Source organism: Phyllobates terribilis, unplaced genomic scaffold (genome assembly GCF_046119375.1).
Source record: "Phyllobates terribilis strain yellow unplaced genomic scaffold, ASM4611937v1 Scaffold_3__8_contigs__length_932513732, whole genome shotgun sequence".
NCBI classification, from domain to species: Eukaryota; Metazoa; Chordata; class Amphibia; order Anura; family Dendrobatidae; genus Phyllobates; species Phyllobates terribilis.
In genome coordinates, this window is record NW_027362763.1 from 97,187,846 (window position 1) to 97,204,686 (window position 16,841).

General features: G+C 44.2%; 1 protein-coding gene across 7 annotated transcripts in view; it reads left to right on the forward strand.

Moving 5' to 3' along the window:
* Nucleotides 1-16,841, forward strand: part of ITSN2 (intersectin 2) — a 122,171-nt gene that overhangs the window by 23,164 nt on the left and 82,166 nt on the right. For 6 of the 7 annotated variants that reach the window (XM_073674069.1, XM_073674061.1, XM_073674065.1 and 3 more), the window contains exons 4-9: nucleotides 1,854-1,917; nucleotides 4,339-4,502; nucleotides 9,742-9,951; nucleotides 12,574-12,670; nucleotides 14,205-14,347; nucleotides 15,501-15,564. In XM_073674069.1, the coding sequence (XP_073530170.1) occupies nucleotides 1,854-1,917; nucleotides 4,339-4,502; nucleotides 9,742-9,951; nucleotides 12,574-12,670; nucleotides 14,205-14,347; nucleotides 15,501-15,564 (742 nt within the window). The remainder of the gene's footprint in view (nucleotides 1-1,853; nucleotides 1,918-4,338; nucleotides 4,503-9,741; nucleotides 9,952-12,573; nucleotides 12,671-14,204; nucleotides 14,348-15,500; nucleotides 15,565-16,841) is intronic. The other variant, XM_073674066.1, reaches the window with a different exon arrangement.

The following is a 16,841-nucleotide window of genomic DNA, read 5'->3' on the forward strand; positions in this document are numbered from 1 at the left end:
GCCCGCCCGCCCTCTTTTTCTCTTTGGTTCGCCCGCCCGCCCTCTTTTTCTCTTTGGTTCGCCCGCCCGCCCTCTTTTTCTCTTTGGTTCGCCCGCCCTCTTTTTCTTTGGTTCACCCGCTTTTTCACAGCATCTTTCTGGTCCTATTCTGCACCAAATGTCAAAGCCGGGTCACAAAATGTCTTCTGTGTGGAGCAGAAGTCATTTTAATGTAATCCTCTGAGAAGCTGTGTGCTCTGGAAAGCAATGTCTCAATGTAAGCCTCTGAGACTCTTATAGGGTAGAATTGAGAAAGTGACTTCCGGTCCATATATTAGAGACTTTGTAATCTGGCTCGTTACATTGGTCGGTCACGTGGTGCAGAAGAATACCGAAAGGGTGCTGAGAACCGAGAAGGGCTGCCATAGGTAAGTATATTAATACCTGCACTGGGCGCTGTGCCTTATGGCTAAATGGGTCGCAAATTGAAAAAAAAAAAAAAGGCTTCTGTTACTTTAAATACAATTCTTCAACTATTTCTACTTTGTGTTTAAAATCTTAATTTCAGTGAATCCCTCAAATTGGGATTGTTAATAAACGAAAAAATATCAGCTTTTTAAAATGTGTATGCCTATGGCCACCACTAGAGGGAGCTAAATATCTACTACTTATACATTGAGCTCCCTCTAGTGGTGGCTGTGGGCAAGGAAAAAACCTTAGTGTTCATTTCAGTCTATGGGTCATTTCTTGCTGTATGTACAAAGATTTATTAATAAATTATTGAGCACTGAATTTTGGACCTATTTCCAACATGGCGTTAAATGGTAAAGATTTTCATTAAACTATTAGCTGTATCGCTCTGCTCCTTGCACACATTGACAGGCGGCTCGCTAAGGAAGAGTCTCATTAAATATTGATTGCGATGTGGATTTTTTTTTGTACAGGTGACTTCACAGTTCACTGACAAGCCTGAACTTTAGAATTCAGGATGCTTTATTTTTATGGTCCGTTGGGGTCATTAGCAGGTTAATGGGTTAATTATTACAATGCAACCGGTGCTCCTCTATGGCCAAATGTTGCACAAACACAGCAGAGCCAGGTACGGCGCAGGACAGCAGTGTGGAGTGTTGTCAAGCAGATGTTCTGCGCGGCGTTCCTGAGTACAGTCAATATTGTCACCTACCTGTTCGTCATTTTATACATAGGGGTACAGTTTATTTCCAAGCATCGAAAGTCATCGCAATCATTAAATGGACTATGAAGCTGTTACATGTGAGCGCGCCGATGGGACCTTCTTTGTGACCGGTGCTCACATCCTTGTAGCAGTTGATTAGACTTTGGATTACAAATACGGATGTGTGAATGCAGCTATAGAATGGCGAGGCATACTCCATTCATTCTTTGAGTTTGCCAAAAAAAGCAGAGTGTGGCTGCGCTCCAGCATGATAGAGAATGAACGGCGCAGCGGATGAGCATGCTCACTACCGCTCCATTCTAACAGGGATGAAAGTGGCCTGTTTTGTCGATCAGTGCAGGGTCTCTCACCGATCTGTAAGTTATTACCTATCCTCTGGGTAGTTGATAATTTCTTATCACTGGACATAAGCTGTGTTAACCATCCTTCACGCTTCAGAACTGCAATCTCCCAGCATTCCTTGCCAGCTCCGAACTTGAACTGGTGATTTGCATTTTTGGCAGTGGCCTTTGTACATTGCCATTGTATGTGTGTCAGATATAACTACATGTTATATAAACCTAGTGTGATTCAGCTCTTTAAATTAACTGCCAAACCCAACCAATAATGTCTGACTGGCCCAAACAGCACCAGCGGAAAAAGCTTGGATGACCCTAATGGTGTGACCTTCCTCCCATAGGGGAGCAAGCAAGAACCTTCTTCTTACAATCGGGGCTGCCGCCTGCTGTCCTAGCGGAAATATGGTAAGCTTTTTTATATTCTTATGATGTCTGGGACCCCATGGGCATATTTGGTTGCTTGGAGAATTGCGGTAAAATGATGCGTTTACCGCAGCTCGTATGCTTCAGTAATGAAGTGATGCACAATTTGTAATGGTCACTTGAATTTCACCCATGCCACGTGCAGATTAAATGAGGGTATCTAGAAATGGCCAAAATTCCTCCAGAAATGTAAAAAAAATTACTTCAGTGGTCCTCTAGCCATGTTCTGTTTAGTAAAAATTGTCACTGTGTAAGTCATTATTAAGTCCGAGTATAGGAAGTGTTGTCATAGGGTCCTGGAGTAGCTGCAGACTTAAGCCCATTTAAAATCTTGCGATTTTTTTCCTTTCTTGTTCTTTCATTTTTTTTTCTTCCTCTTTCTTTCAAGAGGCCAGAACTTTTTTTTTTTTTTATCCTTCCATCTATAAGTTGAAGTTTGTACTGAAAAATGTGGGAAAAAATTAAATATAAAAAAAAATGTATATTTTTAATTTTTGTTTTTAACACGTTCATTATACTGTAAACATGATCTAGCAGCATGATTCCTCTGGGTCAGTACAATTTACGGGAATACTAAACTTTTTTAACTATTTTTTAATTTTTTTTTTTTTTAATGTATTGTAGTGGTTCAAAAAAATGTAAAACTGACTGCGGTATTTAAATGGTTAAACAGCAGCGAATGGAGCAGGTACTGGTTGCTGCTGTTATAAGCAGAAGGCGGCTGTATAACAGCCGACAGCTGCTTGGTATGAAGTGCGACCTGCGATGCAAATGTGTCTCTGGTTATTAAGGATTAAAAGCAATTTATTGTCTGACAGTGACTTAAATCTTGCAGTTTTCTTTCCTCTCTTATGAAAGCCCTGACACTACCTGTTCTGTAGAAATCACTTGTCATTATCACATGTAGGAGAACAATAGTAATACCTATAAATAGTTATCTCAGGATCAGCCATTCACAACAGGTGAAGGGCGCAGCTCGCCTCCTCCCACTCCCTGCAGAAGGACCTCTGCACAGGTCACAGAGCATGCCCACAACACTCTACCATAGAAGTCAATGGGTCATCTCTAGACTTATTCTTTTAAATAAGTCTAAATTTCTAAATTGCCTTTAACAGAAGCCGAGACGACATAACCAAGTACAGAGAACAGAAAATAAAAATCTACAGTTAGAAAATAAAAAGAATATTAGTTAGGAAAGCTACTGAAAGCGTTATTTCCTGCTTTATCAAGAGTAGTTCTTCTTTAAGCCCCCTCAGTCCTTGCATTGATGAAACGTTCAGCTATCTCCCGTGCATCATTTAGCTGATGTTCTGCTGCTCTGTGTCAGTGTGTGACCGCTCAGAGCAAAAGCTTCAAGGCTGTAATTACGATCTGAGAACGTGATGTTAATTCTCCTCCGCTCTGCCGAATTTTTCCCAAATCTTCCCATTAATATGCATGTGTTATGACGAAGATGTTTCCCGATACTCGGTTCATACTTTAGTGCATGATTAATTCATGAATGTTCCCACATATGACGCTCTTGACACTTTCAGAACTTACCGCTGAAGTTTTCAGAAATTATCTATTTTAAAAGGGTATTCCCATCTCCGTAGTAGTAGTCGTCATCGTCGTCTCCAATTTGAAATGTAGTATCGTTCTCCTGATTCGCTATGTCGTTTACCCCCATATGCAGTGCATTGCAGTAGCTTAGGTATCCATAGTTACAACCATTAACATCTAACTGTCACTACATGAGTGACCGTAACCTTGGATACCTAAGTTACTGCAATGCCCTGCACATGGGGAAAGTGACACAGCAAATCAGAAGGACTATACTACATTTCTAATTCGAGGTATTTGCTAGTATTATTATTACTACATATTCGGATAGGATCTAGGAGATGAGAATACCACTTTAAGTTTTTCCCACTATTGAAGCCCATAATTTAAAACCGCTTCCAATAATAAAAATGTATCGCCTATCACCAATGTGATGCAAGGCTACGGAGATTTACTACCCGTGAATTGTCAGAAGATTGAGAACACCTCTATATACAGTGGATAACCCAGGATCCCCCTCTCACTTCAGGTGATGTCACAGCTCACCTCCTCCTCCTGTACAATGACTGATAACGCGTCTATATACAGTAGATAACACAGGATCCACCTTTCACAATAGGTGATGTCACAGCTCACCTCCTCCTCCTGTACAATGACTGATAACCCCTCTATATACAGCAGATAACCCAGGACCCTATGGCTCAGTCTCTCAGCGTATACAGGTGTATTCCCCTATGTATATCTGGGCACCTTGTGTAACGTCCCCCCAGACAGAAGTTGTGTCCGGTACCTACCAGATGACTCCTCTCTTGGTATGGAGGTGACGTGTTAACCATTCCCTTATGCTTGATGTCTTGGAAGGAGCCTATCAGACCTGAACAGAGATGGAAGAATGGACCAGCTGGAGTTCTCCATCGCAATGAAGCTGATCAAACTGAGGCTGCAGGGTCAGACGCTGCCAATGATCCTCCCGCCAGTCATGAAGCAGCCGCCAGTCTTCTCGCCATTAATGTCTTCCCGCTTTGGTGTGTTTTTTTTTTTGATCCTCTGATGTTATCTTTCTTTCTATTCCTAAAAATCAGATATTTCTTTGTACTCAATGCTTCATGGTATAGAGGAATTGGGGTGGAGCATAAAGAAATTGTTTGGTGGCAAAGAGAGCACACAAAATGACCGAAAGCCGCTTATTAGCGGCAGTTATCTTGTAGCTCAATGCCTGACTTATTAAAGAAACGGCATCACCTCTAAAAGGAAGACGCACTCATCTGTAGACGACAGTTTTTGGGTTCTTTCTTACTCCTCTTGTCAGTGCAGAGCGGGCTACCGTTTGGCTGGATCAGTAGCCTTTGATGAAACTTTTAATGTAAACTGTTTCTCCTGCCAGAGAGGAAGTATGTAAATTAGATCTCATCAAGAAGATCGAAAACTCTCAAAAAATCTTACCAGTTTAGGAAACCCTAATCCATCCAGCAGTTATATTGGTAGCCTGGACCACAGCCCTGCGAAACCTCTTCCTACCTGACGGCTTCTTGGCCGGACGTGACGTGTATGACATCACGTCTGGCTTATATGAAGAGGTGACGTGTATGACATCACATCCGGTTTGGTAATCGGAAGAGGGGACGTGTATGACCTTACGTCTGGTTTAGTAATTGAAAAAGGTGACGTGTATGACATTACGTCTGGTTTAGTAATTGGAAGAGGTGACATGTATGACATCACGTCTGGTTTAGTATGGAAGAGGGGACGTGTATGACATTACGTCTGGCTTAGTAATTGGAAGAGGGGACGTGTATGACCTCACGTCTGGTTTAGTAATTGGAAGAGGGGACGTGTATGACATTACATCTGGCTTAGTAATTGGAAGAGGGGACGTGTATGACATTACATCTGGCTTAGTAATTGGAAGAGGGGACGTGTATGACCTCACGTCTGGTTTAGTAACTGGAAGAGGGGACGTGTATGACATTACATCTGGCTTAGTAAATGGAAGAGGGGACGTGTATGACATTACATCTGGCTTAGTAATTGGAAGAGGGGACGTGTATGACATCACGTCTGGTTTAGTATGGAAGAGGGGACGTGTATGACCTCACGTCTGGCTTAGTAATTGGAAGAGGGGACGTGTATGACATTACGTCTGGCTTAGTAATTGGAAGAGGGGACGTGTATGACATTACGTCTGGCTTAGTAATTGGAAGAGGGGACGTGTATGACCTCACGTCTGGTTTAGTAATTGGAAGAGGGGACGTGTATGACATTACATCTGGCTTAGTAAATGGAAGAGGGGACGTGTATGACATTACATCTGGCTTAGTAATTGGAAGAGGTGACATGTATGACATCACGTCTGGTTTAGTATGGAAGAGGGGACGTGTATGACCTCACGTCTGGCTTAGTAATTGGAAGAGGGGACGTGTATGACATTACGTCTGGCTTAGTAATTGGAAGAGGGGACGTGTATGACATTACGTCTGGCTTAGTAATTGGAAGAGGGGACGTGTATGACCTCACGTCTGGTTTAGTAATTGGAAGAGGGGACGTGTATGACCTCACGTCTGGCTTAGTAATTGGAAGAGGGGACGTGTATGACCTCACGTCTGGTTTAATAATTGGAAGAGGGGACGTGTATGACCTCACGTCTGGCTTAGTAATTGGAAGAGGGAACGTGTATGACCTCACGTCTGGCTTAGTAATTGGAAGAGGGGACGTGTATGACCTCACATCTGGCTTAGTAATTGGAAGAGGGGACGTGTATGACCTCACGTCTGGCTTAGTAATTGGAAGAGGGGACGTGTATGACCTCACGTCTGGCTTAGTAATTGGAAGAGGAGACGTGTATGACATTACGTCTGGCTTAGTAATTGGAAGAGGGGACGTGTATGACCTCACATCTGGTTTAGTAACTGGAAGAGGGGACGTGTATGACATTACATCTGGCTTAGTAAATGGAAGAGGGGACGTGTATGACATTACATCTGGCTTAGTAATTGGAAGAGGGGACGTGTATGACATCACGTCTGGTTTAGTATGGAAGAGGGGACGTGTATGACCTCACGTCTGGCTTAGTAATTGGAAGAGGGGACGTGTATGACATTACGTCTGGCTTAGTAATTGGAAGAGGGGACGTGTATGACATTACGTCTGGCTTAGTAATTGGAAGAGGGGACGTGTATGACCTCACGTCTGGTTTAGTAATTGGAAGAGGGGACGTGTATGACATTACATCTGGCTTAGTAAATGGAAGAGGGGACGTGTATGACATTACATCTGGCTTAGTAATTGGAAGAGGTGACATGTATGACATCACGTCTGGTTTAGTATGGAAGAGGGGACGTGTATGACCTCACGTCTGGCTTAGTAATTGGAAGAGGGGACGTGTATGACATTACGTCTGGCTTAGTAATTGGAAGAGGGGACGTGTATGACCTCACGTCTGGCTTAGTAATTGGAAGAGGGGACGTGTATGACATTACGTCTGGCTTAGTAATTGGAAGAGGGGACGTGTATGACCTCACATCTGGCTTAGTAATTGGAAGAGGGGACGTGTATGACCTCACGTCTGGCTTAGTAATTGGAAGAGGGGACGTGTATGACCTCACGTCTGGCTTAGTAATTGGAAGAGGAGACGTGTATGACATTACGTCTGGCTTAGTAATTGGAAGAGGGGACGTGTATGACCTCACGTCTGGTTTAGTAACTGGAAGAGGGGACGTGTATGACATTACATCTGGCTTAGTAAATGGAAGAGGGGACGTGTATGACATTACATCTGGCTTAGTAATTGGAAGAGGGGACGTGTATGACATTACGTCTGGCTTAGTAATTGGAAGAGGGGACGTGTATGACCTCACGTCTGGTTTAGTAATTGGAAGAGGGGACGTGTATGACATTACATCTGGCTTAGTAAATGGAAGAGGGGACGTGTATGACATTACATCTGGCTTAGTAATTGGAAGAGGTGACATGTATGACATCACGTCTGGTTTAGTATGGAAGAGGGGACGTGTATGACCTCACGTCTGGCTTAGTAATTGGAAGAGGGGACGTGTATGACATTACGTCTGGCTTAGTAATTGGAAGAGGGGACGTGTATGACATTACGTCTGGCTTAGTAATTGGAAGAGGGGACGTGTATGACCTCACGTCTGGTTTAGTAATTGGAAGAGGGGACGTGTATGACCTCACGTCTGGCTTAGTAATTGGAAGAGGGGACGTGTATGACCTCACGTCTGGTTTAGTAATTGGAAGAGGGGACGTGTATGACCTCACGTCTGGCTTAGTAATTGGAAGAGGGAACGTGTATGACCTCACGTCTGGCTTAGTAATTGGAAGAGGGGACGTGTATGACCTCACGTCTGGCTTAGTAATTGGAAGAGGGGACGTGTATGACCTCACGTCTGGCTTAGTAATTGGAAGAGGGGACGTGTATGACATTACGTCTGGCTTAGTAATTGGAAGAGGGGACGTGTATGACCTCACGTCTGGCTTAGTAATTGGAAGAGGGAACGTGTATGACCTCACGTCTGGCTTAGTAATTGGAAGAGGGAACGTGTATGACCTCACATCTGGCTTAGTAATTGGAAGAGGGGACGTGTATGACCTCACGTCTGGCTTAGTAATTGGAAGAGGGGACGTGTATGACCTCACGTCTGGCTTAGTAATTGGAAGAGGAGACGTGTATGACATTACGTCTGGCTTAGTAATTGGAAGAGGGGACGTGTATGACCTCACGTCTGGTTTAGTAACTGGAAGAGGGGACGTGTATGACATTACATCTGGCTTAGTAAATGGAAGAGGGGACGTGTATGACATTACATCTGGCTTAGTAATTGGAAGAGGGGACGTGTATGACATTACATCTGGCTTAGTAATTGGAAGAGGGGACGTGTATGACATTACATCTGGCTTAGTAATTGGAAGAGGGGACGTGTATGACATTACGTCTGGCTTAGTAATTGGAAGAGGGGACGTGTATGACCTCACGTCTGGTTTAGTAACTGGAAGAGGGGACGTGTATGACATTACATCTGGCTTAGTAAATGGAAGAGGGGACGTGTATGACATTACATCTGGCTTAGTAATTGGAAGAGGGGACGTGTATGACATTACGTCTGGCTTAGTAATTGGAAGAGGGGACGTGTATGACATTACGTCTGGCTTAGTAATTGGAAGAGGGGACGTGTATGACCTCACGTCTGGCTTAGTAATTGGAAGAGGGGACACGTATGACATTACGTCTGGCTTAGTAATTGGAAGAGGGGACATGTATGACATTACGTCTGGCTTACTAATCGAAAGAGGCTTCAGACATGCTCTCAGGTAGGAGAAGGTTCACAGGACTCTGGTCTGGGACAGCTGACTACTTTTATTTTTTCCCAGCTCTTAAGTCTGATCCATTAATGAGCCTTATAACATGACTGGTAACTTTTATCAATGTTGAGTCTCCTCCCAAAAGGAAAGGACACCCATCCGTGGACAGCCTGGTCAGACAATAAACTACAGAGAAGCTAAAGGGCTCCCGATATTTTACGAAAACTTAAGTATTCCAGAAGGCAAGACATTAATTCCCCCTTCCTCCCACAACTCTCAGGTCAGGAGCCCTGACCCCCACTGCTCTATCTTTAATAAAGGAGCACAAATGGCTTTCTGTCAGCCATAAATGATGAGGATCAAAATTAAAGGGGTTCCATCACCTTTAATCATCTGGAGCTGCTTGCAGCATCGGATAGTGTACAGCAGTATTCCCATGCCGCAGGCCCGAGCTGTCAATCATTCAGGAGTGCACTGCCCCATAATAATTGGGAGGTTGTAGAGCGGCGTGCTCCTGTTTGAATGACAGATTGGACTCTCTGATGTTGCAAGCCGAGTTAGCTTTACCTCAATGGCGCGTAGCTTCAGCATTGGATGAGCGCAGGACGCTAAGGTTGGCCGGATCTTGTAATCGGAGCAGCGCTTACAAGCTTTATAGAAAGGAGCTCTTACCCGTTGATCTTTTTCCTAAGGGATCGGCCAGGTGCACAGCTATTAGCACTGACCACTTCTTGAACTCGAGCTGGAGCGAGCACTCGGTAAGTTACAGGTTAGACTAGTCTGCTCCTCTCCTTCTGCTCTATACCATGTCGCAGATAGGGGGCGCCGAGTACAATAATGTCACAGATTCACATGACCTGCAATCTCCTGGGAGCACCTTTCCTCATCTCTAGATCCTCAGATGAACCTTGTCTTCAGCATAATGTTGATCCTTTTATGTTCTACGTTCAGGAATGGGAAGTATGCCAAACCTGTCCATGCCGCCATCTCTGCCCACGCTGTTACCCCTCGCACCCACCACTTCGTTGACCTCAATGAGTTCTTTGCCACCCATGCCTATGCCTATGTCTAGTCCCCTGGTGCCTTCTGTCGGCTCATCATCAACATTGCCAAATGGAACGTCCTCCCTCCTGTCCTCTTTCACTGTGCCTTTGTCCTCAAGTAAGTGTCTGCGATCTGTCTGCTTCTGTAGGCGACATGTGTACATGTATTTATCACATTTTTTAAATGTGTTTTTCAACTTTATAATGAAGCTTTGTTTTCACGTTCAAGTACTGGGGTCTGAGCTCTGTTTTTCTCTGTACAGCCCCTCTATAGTCAGAGATGTATGCAGGAAACTGCTTAGCTCCCCCTAGTGGTGGCTTCTGTAGACTGAAGCTTATCATTTGGCGATTCGGACCCCGGTATCAGATAATCTGCTCCCGCTTCTATAAAAATATGTTATGAAATGAGTCAGTGCAGCCCTCTCTGTCCATTATCATCATCATTGTCATTAATTGTTATCACTCCAAGTTACATATAGACTTTGTGCCAAATTAACCTCCACTGAAATCAATAAGATCCATTGATTTGTCCATTTCCTTCTGAGAAAATGATGGAAAATAAAAATTGATAGGTGTAAATTGAGCCAAAAAAAAACAAGACCTGTCACTTACGGTAACAGGATGCTTAATACTTTTCTGTGATTCGCAGTCTGAGTACAGATGGTGATGCACAGACCGGCCGCAGGTTTCCTGACCCAAACTTCCAAACTTTAAATACTTTTATAAGCCTTAAATTGAATTTGTCAGCAGATTTTTGCTATGTTATCTGATAGCACAATAATGTAGGGGCAGAGACCCTGATTCCAGCGATGTGTCACTTACTAGGCTGTGTTTTGCTGTTTCAATAAAATCCAGTGTTTTATCAGCAGGAGATTACTACAGAACTAGGTGTCTCCTGATCAACTGTTCTGTGTAACCACGCCCCCACCAATGATTGGCCGCTTTCTGTGTACACTGCCAATCAGAGGTGTGGGCGGGGTTATATACAGCTAAGCATTTAGAGCTCTGCAAGATCTGCAGCAGAGAAAGTTGATTGTATTAAAATGACAACAAGCAGCTCAGTAAGTGATACATCGCTGGAATCAGTATCTCAACCCCTACATCATGCTGCTTTCAAATTGTACAGCATGAATCTGCTGACAGATTCCTTTTAATAATTCCCAGGTCACGGGGCTAGCGGTCAGTCCGGACCGCAAAATACTGATGTGTGGATCTGGCCTTGGGGAAGGTTTTAATCCTATTTTTGGCAAGGATTTTGTAGCAAATTCTGCTCCAAGAGGCACATAAAAAATACTAATGAATAAGCTTCTTAATGATTTCAATGGGCAAGCGTGCCTTTAGCGAACATGGAGTGTTTTTTTTTTTTCACATGGAAATGAAAGCAACATGTCAATTCTTGAGGCATTTAGCCAGAGAATGAATAAGAAGCCCAGACAAAAAAAAAAGTGTTTAAAAAGTTTTTTTTCGATAAATGTCTTCAATATGGCTATTTATCAGTACTGGTGTTACATACACCAGGCTTGATCAAATAATGCAGATTGGAGTGTTAGTCCTTGTTCATGGTATAGGGCATTGATGTGAAACTCAAACACACAGAGGGCCAAAATGGAAAAAGTCGCAGGTCAACCAGTATACAGTATAACGGGCCCCACATAGTCCTCTATACAGAATAATGGCTCCACATAGTCCTCCATACAGTGTAATGGGCCCCCCACATAGTCCTCCATACAGTGTAATGGGCCCCCCCACATAGTCCTCCATACAGTGTAATGGGCCCCCCCACATAGTCCTCCATACAGTGTAATGGGCCCCCCCACATAGTCCTCCATACAGTGTAATGGGCCCCCCCACATAGTCCTCCATACAGTGTAATGGGCCCCCCCACATAGTCCTCCATACAGTGTAATGGGCCCCCCCACATAGTCCTCCATACAGTGTAATGGGCCCCCCCCACATAGTCCTCCATACAGTGTAATGGGCCCCCCCCACATAGTCCTCCATACAGTGTAATGGGCCCCCCCACATAGTCCTCCATACAGTGTAATGGGCCCCCCCACATAGTCCTCCATACAGTGTAATGGGCCCCCCCACATAGTCCTCCATACAGTGTAATGGGCCCCCCCACATAGTCCTCCATACAGTGTAATGGGCCCCCCCACATAGTCCTCCATACAGTGTAATGGGCCCACATAGGGGTGGTGGTTCTGGTGTCATGGGCCAAATAAAACCACTCTGCGGGCCAGATTTGACCTATGGGTCAGAGTTAGACATGTGTGGTATAGGGTATAACTTACTGAATGCCGCGATCCCAGGATCAGTTTTCTGCTTTCCCGTCCTGAATGGAGTGAAAGTGCCTATACCACAGATGGGGGATATCTTGTTTTTAGGGTAATAACACTTTAATTAGAGCCGTACTCCTGTTAGTATGTTTGGGTTTTCCTTGTCCAGAAACCAGTAGGGATTTCCGCTATAATTGACACCAATTTCTGTAAAAAAATTCTAGGAAATATGTTGGGTGTCGGTTCACACACCGTCCGGTAAACTTTCAGCTACTTTTTAGAAAAGACTTTAACACTTACAAAGTCACATAATCCGGTGATGGGTTTTCTTTGTAATGTGAAAAATAACACAGTAAAAATACAATGCCAAGGGTTATAGCTGCAGGAGAAGCCCAGTGTGAACTTGTCCCCATTTTCCATATTTATATTCTTTTCCTGATGGATGTCTTGTGTTTTTTCAGCTCTGCCTCACAACAGCTCGCTGTCATTAATGGCCGGAGGATTTGGTGGTCCTGGCATGCAGAAGACTCAGTCCTTGATAGACCTGGGCTCGAGCAGGTAAGAGTTTCAGGGTCTTGAAGACCTGAAGAAAGCCCGGTCTGGAGGGGGTTGTGTAGCGCATTTCATTTCCATCTGGGTTACTGTTTGCTTGCTGCACCGGACAGTTGCAGAGGAAAGTGTCTGACGTCCGGAAGATATCGTGCGCCCGTCCTATAAGGCATCGGACAGGTTGTTAGAGCATATGGACAGCATAGTGGGACCCCCAGGATAGAAAGAGACCCTTTTACAAGCAGCTTTTATTACAAGGACGGCCACTCACTAAATGGCGCCCTTGAATACTACATTTCCCCTGCAGGCGTAACGACAGCCCACAGATTTTCCTCTCCAAGTAAATTGGCTGTTTGCCAACCCAGGACCTCATTCAGACTAGCGTGTAAAACTTTTGGCCGAATCGTGGTTCAGCTGTCTCTGCCAACTCCTCCATACACATTAGTGCTCCATTTACCGAGAGCTCTTGTGTACTCTACAACAAAGGCTCTGCCAGACTCTGCTGGCGGCGACTTTTCTTCCTAAGAACAGATGGATCAACATTCCGGAATCGCCTCTGTCAGGGGAGAGTCAGGAGACCCTCATAAGTATTAGATTGTTGGTCAAGCCCTCTGATATCAATGGGTTTGCTCCGCAAAGTGGAAGTGAATTGTGCAAGATAACAACTTTAAATCTACAACATAAAGATGTGGTAAAGCTGAATTTGTCCCATTTGTTCTTCACATTGTCATTAATTAATGGTGAGTTACAAATATTAACAAACGTGGCACAATATGGTGAATTGTTTTTCCATATGTTTTTGGACACTTTGTTTCCTGTTGGTCAATGGTCATCTTTACTGTGTAGATTAAGTCAGAATTTGCAGAGTCATCTCATTATTAAACCAGAGAGGTAAAGTTCTCCAAAATCTGAAAAAATATTGCCGCTTTATTTCAGAAACAGTGCCCCATCTGTCCAGGCAGTTCAGGAATATTCACTCTATGGGGATTTCACCCCCCCAAACTATTTTTATGCACATGTAGCTCTTTTCAAGACAAGTCCAGCAATACTTTTACTTGGCCAGTCCATGCCTCCATTACTGAGAAATCAGTGTTTGAATTGGTATGCAAATGGCTGGGGTGGATGTGAAGCCTCCGTCACTCCAGCTCTATTCCCCGCCTCGTCCTGCAAAGGAGATAAACTGCAATACCTCACACAACCTAGGGACAGGTGTGGCGCTGTTTCTGGAAGACATTAGCCATCATTTCTAACTTTGGAAAAAAAACACCTGTCTCTTGGGGATAGCACCATACTCCCATCACTTCCCCTGACTGTAGTATACGCTTCAGCTGCCATAAAGCGCTCGCACGCTTACAGGAAAGAAGGATTTCATACGTATATAAAACTTTTAATACAGAGCAAATGTGTCATTTAAACTCTGTGGTCCAACATTTAATTAATGAGACTAGAATTAAGGACAGTTCACATTTCCTTTAAGATGGGAGTCGCAGGAGTCTGCAATGAATGAGTGATTTTTATGTATTTATTTTTTTGCCTTTTTAAGTTCCAATTCCTCTTCTACCACATCACTGACCGGTAACTCCCCGAAAGCGAGCACCCAGGACTGGGCCGTGCCGCAGGCCTCAAGGCTGAAGTACAGACAGAGGTTTAATACCCTTGATAAAACCATGAGCGGCTACCTAACAGGTGGGTACATGAGTGGCACAGCGTAGGACACTGCCCCCAAATATAACCCCTCTGTGATCGGCCTCACAGAGCTGATCCCTCTGGCTGCGGGGACGGGCATTGACCAGAACGCTGTGTTAGATAAGGGGGCACCATTTACAAGATGGCACTGCTTTTCAATGCAGATTATTTTGTGCTGCTGAACGGTCTCTTTGCAGCGGGGATAGAAGGATCAGGCTGATGGCTGTTTACATGCCCAATCCTTTGTTCTCCCAGGAGATAAGACACCACCGGAGGTGTCTGCAACATTTTATTCTCTTGGAATAAACAAAGGATAAGTATAGGGAGTGGTTGGGAAAATATTGTCTGACATCTGTGTATGACCAATTTTAAAGTGGTTGTCCCCTTTTAAGAAAAGTTTTTCCTATAACCTCTGTTAGTAATAAAAAAAACAAGCCTTTCTTTACTCATTCTCCCCAGGTTCAGGGCCGAGTCTCCACCGCTGTTCCTGGCGTCTCCTATTGACAAAACGACAGCACTGCAGCCAATAACTGAGCTAAGCAGTTCCCCCGATTTAGACGGCATGAGCCAATTGGCTGCAGAGCTGTAGATGTGACGGACACCAGGAGCAGCGGTGGACACTCGGCAGTGGACCTAGGAAGGGTTTTTTTTTTTTTGTTTTTTTTTTAGTACTAATGGAGCTTTTAGGAAAAACTTTTCTAAAAGGAGAGATCCCTTTTACCCTAGGTTTCAACAGCACGATCATGGCTGTTAAATTACCACCGATCTGCTATATGCAAGATGATCGTCGGCCATTTATTGGCCTGTTCAGACAAGTCGTCCAGATTTGACATCACGTCATCGGCATCAAATCAACTGTGTATACAGGGTAAGGTGCTGCCGAGGACTAGGATTTTTAAGCTTTCTTAAATGTAATCTCGCCCGACGAACAAACGGTTTGCTCGCTTATCGGGTGTTTGCTGGCCTGTTGAAACAGTGGTGAAGGATGTGGTGCCCGTTCCATGATTATTGTCCAGACTTTGCACTTCCTGGTGATGAGTAATAATTTGACTTTTCTTTGTCGATTTACTGTCATTTTAAAGTGTAAGGTCATAAAATTTATGTAGAATTCAGCATTAGTAAATTTACTACAGCGTTTATTTTCTGTTTTCAGGGTCTCAAGTGAAGTCATCACTGGTACAATCCAGCCTCTCACACACTCAGCTGGCTACTATATGGTAAGATACATGAATACGGCATCACCTATAGCACTAGGGGAGGAGTCCGGGCAGGGAAAGGAGTCCATTGGGCGGCTCCCTCCGCCTTCTACCAGCCCAGCTCATCTTGACTGACAGGTCTCTCCCTCTGTCTTTAGAGGAGACCAGTCATCCAGGCTGACTGGTAGGAACCTGCCCAACAAACACCCAATTTCAGGGTTACAATATGCAGATTCAGTCTTTCTAAGGCAATTCTACGTTACTTATCACTAGATTTATACAATGCGGAAAAGCATTTTCATAATCTGACTGCTCTAACTGTAAAGAATCCTTTCCTATATAAATATCTAAATTACACTCCTTAACATTGAGATCACAACACCAAGAAGGAAAAGTCATGGAACTGTGTTAATCACAGCACGTATAGACATGTTATCTGCAAATTATGGAAAAATGGAAGCAAATGTTCAAATAATCTTGATTTATTCAGTCTGGTGTATGAGTGCCACGTGCAGAAAATCCCCTCACTTAACCTCACTTTTAACACTCGAGTCTATTATTGGTCGTATAAAGAAGGTTCTCCTGCTGTGAATGCACTTGGGTAAATCATCAAGATCCGCTGCTGGCAGCTACCTTTGCCGACCAATTATGTTCCAGATGTGCTCGATGGGGAAACAAGTCTGGAAACATTGCAGGGCCATAGTAGCATATTTAGGTCACACAACCACCTAATAGTAGCACAAACAACACATGGCCTGGCATTGTTGAGTTGAAAACCAGCTCTTGGGGATACTTTGGAGAAATGGTTGTCCCACTGGTTCGACGATTGATCCATTCTGAGCTGCAAGGGAAATTAGACGTCACATACCGAGCCTCAGGTGTCCGTGTCTACCACAAGAAGGCGTTGGCAAGACTTTGGGCTGTGAGTCTCGCATTCACCTACAGGTGGCCATTGACCTCATGCCACCAGTCTCACAGGCAATCATGGGACAGAGTAAGACGGCAATGAAGGTCTGTCCTCTTTTGTGATGAGTTCTGCTTTTGTCTTGGATGCCAGAGATTGGTCTGGAGACCACAAGGGCAACACCATGAAGAGACCTTCATGAAGGAACGTCACACAAGTCCTACTCCTGAGATTATTGTGTGTGGTGGCATAAGGTACGGTAGCCGGAGCCCTCTAGTCTTCATTCCTGGTTCACTAACAACTCAGCGTTACATTGATTGGAACCAGTGGTATGGCCATTTCTCCAAAGGAGCTGTTTTTCAACATGAGATCTCCAGGCCGCATATTGCTTGTT